Source organism: Argiope bruennichi, chromosome 1 (assembly GCF_947563725.1).
Source record: "Argiope bruennichi chromosome 1, qqArgBrue1.1, whole genome shotgun sequence".
In the NCBI taxonomy this organism is placed as follows: Eukaryota; Metazoa; Arthropoda; class Arachnida; order Araneae; family Araneidae; genus Argiope; species Argiope bruennichi.
Window position 1 is genome coordinate 47,723,664 of NC_079151.1, and position 10,867 is coordinate 47,734,530.

Below are 10,867 nucleotides of genomic sequence, written 5' to 3' on the forward strand. Positions count from 1 at the left end.
AGGCAGATCTCAACCGTACTTCCACTTTACAAGAAAGGAGGATTAACGATTCTATATCCTCATCCTCCAGCTATTTTAAAAACAGCGGCACCAACAGGTGCCATCTCTTCCTCCAACCGATTAGCCAGATAGAAGAAAAAAACTCTCCGAAAACACCTAAATTTAATCCGAAAATTAAATTAGGATTTAAAAACGAACAATCTCGTCCAATCATCTGTTGAGAGGGAGGGACTTGACTCTCTTTGACTCCGTTTACCATTTCAAGAAGTATATAAGGCGTCTGCAGGGCTGCAGAAGGCATGTCGAATCCCTCAATTCACTTCAAAGATGAAGTTAGTGGTAAGTAAGCCAATTCAAAGCACTTGGATTACATGCAATGTTGGATTACTCAGCTTCGTATTGGATATTGCGACAAGTGGTTTGTGTGTTGTGATATAGCGTATTTGATAGTAATATATTCTATCATAATTGCGTCTTCTCTATTATTTTAAATATTATGAGAATGCATCATAGTGAGGAGTGATAGGCTGCTAATGCTTTAAAATTTAATGGTTTCTACTTTAATTTATTTCAAATAAATTTAGTAATGAAACTGCTTTATTTTTTTGCAATATTCAAATCATAATTATTGAAATTAATAAAATTAAATATAATTCATCATGTTCCGCATTATCAAGCCTGATAAGTTTCCGTTAATAATAAAAAAAATTTACATTTCTGTATTTGCGCTTACTTTTCGGTTTTTAATATTATTTGTTATTTTTAAATCACTTTTTGACATCATATTCGTATTACTTTTTTCTTCTTTATCTCTACTTTTGAAAAATTTGAAATAGTTCTTTTAAATATTATAAATTAAATAATAAAAAAATTTAAAGAAAAATTTTAAAAATTGTTAATTGTTAAAAAGGTTTTACTCATAAAACTTAAAGCAAGTAATCTCCGCATATTAAGAAATTGTTCAAATGTTTCTAAAATCAACCCCTCTAGATTAATCTTATTTTTAAACTATTAATTCATTATTATCGAAAAATATAGTAATTAAATTAAAATACATACTAATATAAAAATAATAACATATGATGTACAATTCAAATAAATTAATAGATAATATATAATCCAGATAAATTAAATCCAGATAAATTCACATAAAAATTGTGCATGAAAACTTATCTTACCAGCAAGCTAAATAAAAATTATTATTATAAGCTTATTCAAAATACTGAAAAGAATTAATTTCTGTTTCAAAAAGTTATATTAAACAATATATGGAAAAATAACTATTGATCAACAAATATTAATTCATTCTTTGGAGCATTTTTTAATTAATTTGAAATGATTGAAAGTAAAATAAGAAATAAAAATATGAAATGCATGTTTAAATAAGATAAATTAATATTAAAATTATGCTTCTAAAATTAATATCACCATTTGGAAATTAATATATTTGAAATTTTGAAATCTGTGTTACCAAAATTTTACATTTTCCATCATATGATGAAATTATTTTTAAGTGACAGTTTAAGAAAATGTTATTTCATTGTTGTTTGTCAAATGACAGTTTCGCTTCAGAGTAAGTAAAGCAAAAAGGCTGGCATAAAAGTAATTTCATAAAACTCTTAAAATTTTAAAAAATGTATATAACTGATCTGTAATTCTTCTTTCCTAACTGTTGAATTTGCTATACTTGTAAATTATGAAGCAGTGCAAGATACTATTTTCACTTCAGTTTGTTTCTCTGCATTGAATTTATAACTTTTCCCTGTCAAAAACCAAAGACAGGGAAAAATAATATATGCAGTAAATCACCTCATTTATTCAAAATTTTCATATTAAAAAGCTAAATTATTTATATAGATTCTAGATATTTATCTAATTTACATTAAACCTTATATTATTTACCAGAAGCTTTTCATACCGACTGTTAATAATTTTATGAATCAAAAGTGCTCGAGTGATGAATCAAAAATGTAAATACAAGCATCAATATTAATTTTTGAAAAGGATAATAACGTTCCTTAAAAAAATCACTGTTGAGGAAAGGGAAAGTAAATTTTTAAAGGAAATTGTTTCAACTTGTATCGCTTCCTCTTGGGAGACTTCTTAAATTCAGTGAAGCGAAACCGCGCGAAAGTGAAAATCTCAACGAGACACGCTTTGATGCTTCGACTGATGTTAATCATATTACAATCGTTGATTGATCTGTTATTTCTTTTTATTTTCAAATGGAATCACGGAAATTGTAAATATTACCATTCAGCAAATGCTGTTTTTTTCTTACAGAAAAATAAATTAATTTTAATTTTGTAATTTTGATGCCTTTGGTCTTGATTTATCGAGGGTAATTTATTATTCAATTTCAAAACATTACATTTCTAAGTGATTCTTTGATAAATTGTAAATGATTTCATGAATTTAGTTGCATAATTTTAATATATTTAAACAAATCATAATATTTCTAGCTTTATTAACCACAGAAAGCATTTTTTCATGTGCATTTTAAATTCTTAAAATTTAAAAATAAAAACTTTAGTACATTTGCTTTGAAGATTGGAACTTGATATAATATGAAGAGGGAATCATATGATTAAAAGAATTATTTTGTGATATATGAACACTTCCTTTTCTAAAGAAATGATTGATGCTTTTAAGAAAAGCACATTAAACTTAAAATAGTCAGAACAGACAGAAATTCTTAGCTACTTTCAAATTTTTTAACGTAATGATTTTTTGCATAACAATAGGAAAGTACATTCCGTTTCCTTCTGTGCAACTAATATCAAATGAACAGAAATATTAGGTTTAATAAGTAAAAGACAAATTTCAAAAACTTTTTCAAATTGTCTTTAACAGCCGAATATAATTTTTCTCTACTTCCCCCTCTCCCAGCTCTTAGTAATGGTTATCATTTATGGTTGATTGTTAATACATTATCTAATCGTAATTAAAATGCAAAAATCATTTAAAGAATGTCGAATATAACCAATGTGTGTGAACTTCTTTGTTGATCTCAAATGAATTCATGAACCAATTTTTTTTAATTGGTTAAGTGTGCTATTTTGTTGAAACTAATGAGGGATTTTTTTTGTTTTGTGTATTTAGATACTTCACTTTTCCCATCATCCCCATTTAAATACTTCATCTTTGTTGAAACTAATGAGGATTTTTTTTTTTTTGTGTATTTAGATACTTCATCTTTCCCTCCTGGTGGCATGTGCCTTCGGTGAATACACTAAGGGTCTTTCTGGGAAATTTCCTAAGCTCGAGGACATTAAAGCAGAAGCCAAGGCACCTGAAGCCAGGTCACTCGAAGGAATCCCTGAACCAAAAAGTGAAGAACTTCTTGGTCTTGGATTAGGTGAGTGGTACTTCAGCTAATAACTATAAAAGATTTTATTTCATGATACCAATATCAATAAAAATGAATTAACTACTTATAGCTTGTCAATGAATAATATTTCAGATAGATTTTAATGTACCTAAATATGCATTAAATTTTCTTTTTAGCGAGTTAAAACTTTTATTCAATATACAATTATCAACTGAAAAAAAATTAACTTGTATAATTTTGAACACAATTAATCGGCTGATTAAGAATTTACTCTGAAATCAAAAACGATTAATGCATTAGTATATGTGTTGTTTATAAAAAAAAGAATTACTAAATAAAAATTCGGAATAAAAATCTATTTAATTGCTGAAGATGTTTGAATTACAATAATGTATCATATTATTTTTCAAAAATACGAAATTCTTGTTTTAAAATATTTTGTGAAAACAATTTAAGAGTTAATTGTTGTTTTTGAATTCCAGTTATCCCGTTTCATGCTTTACGATGATATCGGTAACTTATAATTTTTTTATCCATTGGTCTTTTGAATAAATCGATTAAATTGTGTAGATGAATATCGATATTCTTGTATAATAGATAAAAATTAGCATTATTAAAAGTTTTATTTTTTTTAAGCATTTGTACCGTTAAGAAAATATTTGATTATCTTCAAAAGTTCTAAGAAACGATTAACGATAAACTGGATACTTAAAAGAATGACAAAAAAAAAATTCTATCAGAAATTTCAACTAACAAATAAGATTCACACTTTTTGGGGGTTTTCATTTTGTATTCCTCATGAACTAAGCAAAGTATTATTCTGTAAAATATATTTCTATTTTTATATTGCTTATAAAAACCCGAAAACTTTCATAACGAAATTGTGCTCTTTATAGGTGATGTCCAGACCAGTTATGGCACTGATGGTTCTCTCGAGAAAACCCTGAGCCTTCCAGGAGGTCACGAAATCAGCGTTGGAGTTGGAAAGGATGGAGGATTCGGCTATGGCTACACTACCGATGAACACGGTCAAATCGGAGGACTCAGTGGTGCCTCCGGCTTTGACCTTGGTGAAGGTTATGGCATAAGTGAGAAGAGCCACGGACATGGATATGGCCACGGAGGTGGTGGAGGTGGCGGTGGACACGGACATGGAGGTGGACACGGACATGGTCATGGTCATGGACACGGACATGGACATGGTACTCATCTTTCACCTTTGTGGAATATTCTTTTTTTACAAATTGTAGCTTTGCTTATTTTGATTTAATTAACATCTTAAAAGAATGTATATAAAAAAAAACAGAATAGATGAAGTCAGATTTTTTTCACTATATTTAAAAGTTCATTGAATAATAAATATGATCTATTATATGATAATAATATATTAAAAATTTATGGACAACAACGCCTGTGCTGAAAGATTATAAAAGAGTATAGTACCACGATAGCGATTTGCATTAATTATAAATGAGTTGATTTATAAGAATTATACCAATAAAGATTTTTTTCATCTTTTTTAAAATAATTATTATGTTACAATGATTCTATCTGAATATTTTAAGATTATTCATAAATTAAAAATGAGACACATTTTTAAATTATCCAATATCATGTAAGATATTTGAAGAAATAAATCTAGTTAATAGTTATTATGATCTTTAATTAAATGGAAATACCAGAAACCTTAGATACCTGAACCTTAATACCAGAAAATAGATCTTTTAACCTACCAATTTCCAAACTTATTACATGCCACCTATAAATTTTTCTGAAATTTTTTTCTTCGGAAGCAAAAAACCTTCCATACATGTGAATGTTTGTTTCATAGTCACTGTTAAATTTCAGGTGATGGTCATGGTCATGGTCATGGACATGGACACGGCCACGGACATGGGCACGGCCACGGACATGGGCACGGACATGGACACGGGCATGGGCATGGACACGGACACGGACATGGGCATGGACATGGACACGGACACGGACATGGGCATGGACATGGACATGGGCACGGACATGGTCACGGTCACGGTAAGAATAAGATACTTTTAACTTTGAAATTTCTAATTTTTACCATTGTTTTGTTAGACAAAACTTATTTTAATTGTTTGTGATAATTTCAACAGGTCATGGTCATGGTCATGGTCATGGTCACGGTCACGGACATGGACATGGACATGGTCTCGGACATGGACATGGGCATGGTCATGGACATGGGCATGGGCATGGTCATGGACACGGGCATGGGCATGGACACGGGCACGGACATGGTAAATTGGATTGCATACTGAACCGATAACTAAATTACGAATAAAATTTGTGCATATATATAAACCTACTCATTGTATATTTAAAATTTCTTTTTACTATATAGGACATGGACATGGCCACGGACATGGGCATGGGCACGGACACGGACATGGTCATGGTCATGGGCACGGACATGGTAAAGTGGATTGGATTTTGAATTTGTTACTAAATTACAAATAAAATTTGTAAATATATATAAACCTATTCATTATATATCTAAATGTTTTTTTAATATATAGGACATGGACATGGACATGGACATGGTCACGGTCATGGGCATGGGCATGGGCACGGCCATGGACATGGACATGGTTAGTATATGAATTCTTGTTATTGTTGGTATTCCAAAGCAGTGGAAATGTAAATTTCCCTTTTGAACTTGCGAAACTGAAAATATTGTATCTTATTCGAATATCTCAACAGTAATCATAAATTCAAATCGTTAAATCGTATTAAACATTATACAGAAATAAATTAAATCAGAGATATGTCGGAATTACGATTTCCATTTTTATATAAATTGCACGTTTCATAATTGAATCGCTATATAGAATTTAATGAATAATTTTTTTATTAATTTTCATATAGAGCTTCAAATCAGGCCTTCACGTAAATTATAGCATTTTCTTATATGAATACAAATGATTTACTTTTACAGATTATTTATTATCATAATTATGAAATGAAAGTGATAAAGAAGAAAGTTAATTGAAATTCTTCCTCGTAGAGATTCTTAAATTTATTATAGATTAAAATTATGCAGAAAATAATATTTAAAGTTATGCATTCAGAGCAATGTTCAATATATTGTTTGGAATTTCCTTATGATTGTTCATAAACATTTTAACCGAAATTTTTATTGTATTTTTATTAACAAATACATGATAAATAAAATTCCGTTGTTTACTTTAAAGAAGAATGCCATAAAATATAACAGATAGGAGAAGAAACAAACTGTAAATTCAATAAAACTGCCACTAAATTTTCTCTGTATTACTTACAACTTGAGGCATAATATGATTACATTTGATATTTTTTCATGATATTTGTACATTTCTTGAAAATTCATGAGCTATTATTGTAGGTCATGGACATGGACACGGGCATGGTCACGGACATGGTCACGGTCACGGTAAGTGAAAATTTCACTTTCATATAAATTAAGCTTTCAACGTATGCCTTTGAGTTAAAAAACATCCATTTACAACAAAATTGAAAGTAATATTTTGGCGAGTACATTCATATACAGATATATTATTCATTGTATAAAAATTATTTTATGAAAGAAAAAAAATGAAGATTTTTTTAAAAATTATTTTTGGGAAAATATGCAAAAGATTATTTTAAGAATATTTAAAGCCTTAAATACAAGTCAAGAACTTATTTGAATTAAAATATTAAGAGTATACATCAGTCATTTTCGTAATATATATGTGTACACTTTTCATTACCGTAATGTTGCTTATTCTCTAATCTTTTTACGTCATATAAATTACCACATAATAAAACGATAGTTTTATTTCTTATTTTTCGCATTTCTAATTTATTACATAGTAAAGCAAACTTAGTTTTTTTTTAGCGGAATAATATGGAAATCGAATATTAAAAAAAAAATCTTTATATATTCTTGATTGCACAGTAACATATATCGTTAATTATAAGAAACAAAAAATATATAATTTTATACAATTAAATTGTTTATATGTGTGTTGAAAAAATTAGTACAATTTTAGAGTTTACTAGGGCTTTGACATTTTCTTTTTACTCGAGCTTTCTAATATTCCGCACATTATATAAAAAAAAATTCTAATTTAGAACACAATTTTGTTGATTTCGATCGATATTGCAGGGCATATTTTATCTTAATGCAATTATTAATAGAGAAAAATTTTAAACTGATTTGAGACGTAATTTACACATTTTCTTTTTATAATTGTGCAGGTCATGGACATGGACACGGTCATGGTCATGGGCATGGACATGGACACGGACACGGTCACGGTCATGGTCATGGTCATGGACATGGTAAGTTCTAAACATTTTATCATTCTATATTGAAATCTAATTATTCACATAGTCAAAATTATAAGTACTAAAGGAATATTTATAATACATTGCCGTCCTTAAAAAACAAATTAATAATGAAAATTGCCAGTAAATCAATAAAAACAAGTAATGACTTTAAAATTGTAAACGACCAAATAAATAAATTATTGAAATTCTTAATTTAGACTAAATTTCTATCAATGCAATTTAAAATAATATTGAATATGGATTTTCTTCTTTTGATCTATTATATAAAAATGCTTAACTTTATTATATTGCAAAAGTGTTGTAAAGAAGACAGTCACTTCTTTCATTAATTTAATATCACTGCAGGAAAACTAGATGCATTAAATAATATCAAAACTTTAAATACAGATTCATGTTCACATTTGAAATAATACCAGATTCATTCTGCATCAGAGTTCGACTCTGCTCATTTGTGCAAGTCTTTCACTATATAATGCTTTTAAATTCCAATGTTTCTCTTCACAAAAATGTATATAAGCTGTGAATAAGAACGATAAAACAAAATTCTAGATAAAAGTTTCCTTAATACATAAAATAACATCTTAGATGGGAATTTTTAGTTTCAAACATTTTCATATTGCATCTAAAAGTAAGATGTGGAATTTACTGCATTCTCAAAATAAACTATAAAATTCACGAAATCGCTTTATTGTGTAAATATAGGTCACGGACACGGGCACGGACACGGTCATGGTCACGGACATGGGCATGGGCACGGACATGGGCATGGACACGGACATGGTCATGGTCATGGACACGGACACGGTCATGGTCACGGACATGGTCATGGGCACGGACATGGGCATGGACACGGACATGGTCATGGTCAGGGACACGGACATGGACATGGGCATGGACATGGACATGGGCACGGACATGGGCATGGACACGGGCATGGTCATGGTAAGTTAAGATTTTAGTATTATTAATTAACTACTAAAATTTCTTTCCTTCTATATATATGAACTGGTAAAATCATTTATTTCAATTTCATATTTCGTGCAATATTGTTAAATATTTCTTCAAATATAAATAAAGTAAATGAAATACTTATTTATATACAAAATATAATTGATATTGTAAAACTTTTTCTTAATTGTATAATATATCCCTTAATTTTTTTTATAAACAGGTCATGGGCACGGACATGGTTACGCCCACGGTCATGGTAAGTTTTCAATTTATTTTAAATCTTTACATACGATATTGAAATAAAATCATATTTTAGCGAATCAGTTTTGACTGTCTGACGTCTGAGGTTATAAAACATCTTAAATCTTTAAATATATATAACTTTATTACATTTAGCTGCTAATATTTTTAAAATACGCCTGTTCTGTTTTGCAGGTCATGGTTTTGCTCACGATTATCGCTCAGGCAATGGTATCATCCTTCCCCACAATACTTTTGGCACCACCTACGAAAAGGCTCTTCCTTTCGCCAGAAGCAACGAGCCTGTGCTCAACTTGGATGCCCAAGAATTGGCCCACTTTGAGGGTATCATGAAGAACTATTTTGGTAACGCCAACTTGCCCATTGGTCGATCCGCAGGTGCTCAAATCCCTGGTGGTCCCTATACAGGACCTGCCGGAGAGAAGCTCCCAGCTCTCACTTCAGCTGCCAAATCACCTTGAACTAATGTGATAAATAACCTGGCATTGCCAGATCATCAAATCTAATCATTATTTGTAAGTGCATAATTCAGTACTGTGTTTGATAATTAATTTTTATTGTTCTTACTAATACTGTAGCCCTAATCATTTTTACAAAGCATTGTTTTGCTTAAAATTTTATATGTTGATAAAAAAAATCGTTAAAATAATAATTTCAGGTACTTTGGGATTATCATATCGATCATTTTCGCAAAACCCGATATTATTGCCAAAACATAGTTTTGCGCCAATAACCGTAAATTCCTTTTCATTCTGAGTGCGCCAAAAGATAGGCGCATTTCTCGAAAATTGACTCATTTTGGCGAGCGTTGAAAGGTCGACGGTATAATCCTAAAGCACCTAATTTTATTATCCCTTATATTTCCTAATTAATATTACATTTGTTTTTATTTTGTCTAAAATAATTAGATTTAATGTAATTTAGATACATTTATCATCAGTTTTAAAGCTACATAATTGTTATTTTGAAATTTATTTCTTAGTTTTGAGCTATGATCAGATGATACTGATGAAAACAAAACAAAACAAACAATATAAAAAGCATATGCTTTAATATTAATTTTTACCTAAGTTAGATTTTAAAACATTGGTTTTCTTTCGTAATTGAAACATTTTTATTTAATATCATACGATATAAGTTCATTTGATTTTGCAAATCTTTTGATTTCGAAAAAAAGTTTAGTTTTTTAAAAATTATTTTTTTTTTTTGTCCTATTGCAGTTTTTACTTAAAAGACTTGAAAATGTTTTATTAAAAATCATGTACACTTTAAAATATTTGAATATTTTTCTCTTTTACAACAGGCTTTAATAGAGACGATATTATCATAATATTTTGTGCTCATAAGATTCTTTTTTCCTCTGCAGATTTCTTCTACGCGGAAATGTCCGCTCCAGAGGAGGAATGGCGGAAGTCCGTAAACAGCAAATGTCAACTCAGTACTACATGTTATATCAGTGCATATCCTCATATAATGTGTACCTCTCGCGTCATGTAATGCGTTACAACTTTGTTGTCTCGCGCCAGTCTTTGGACACATTCACTGTAGATCATAAATGAAATAAAGGTTAATTTATTTTAGTCATGTAAAAAATTGTAGTTTTACAGTTCTTTTAAAACGTTTTAAAAATTTCACTTTTTTGCTTAATAGTACACACTTCTGTACTCTAAACAAACAAACGAATTATTGAAAATGTTAAAAGCTTTCTCATTTCGAAAGAGCGATCTCAACGAAACTAAATTACTCAATTGAAAGTATTTAAAGTATTTTATATACAATTAGTGATAATTTCTTTACCATCTAACATTCAAAAAAAGATATTCTGATTTATTATAATGTATTTAGAAAAAATATAATTATTTAATGAAACATCCATAAATTATCATTAGGCAAAAAATAAAATCCCATTTTCTTTTGTGAAACGATTTGCAATGCATTATTTTTTACAAGAGAAGGAAAAAATGCCAATTTTCATTA

The 10,867-nt window shown here is 29.2% G+C and overlaps 1 protein-coding gene across 1 annotated transcript; it reads left to right on the forward strand.

Moving 5' to 3' along the window:
• The first annotated feature begins 260 nt into the window (after positions 1–260).
• LOC129971969 (uncharacterized) lies at positions 261–10,476 on the forward strand. The gene is made up of 13 exons (XM_056085952.1): positions 261–339; positions 3,187–3,358; positions 4,228–4,533; positions 5,180–5,359; positions 5,461–5,604; positions 5,709–5,780; positions 5,884–5,955; positions 6,729–6,776; positions 7,586–7,669; positions 8,381–8,620; positions 8,850–8,885; positions 9,065–9,405; positions 10,257–10,476. The coding sequence occupies exons 1-12, from the start codon at positions 328–330 to the stop codon at positions 9,349–9,351; spliced, it is 1,653 nt and encodes a 550-aa protein (XP_055941927.1). The 5' UTR covers positions 261–327; the 3' UTR covers positions 9,352–9,405; positions 10,257–10,476.
• The last annotated feature ends 391 nt before the right edge of the window (positions 10,477–10,867 follow it).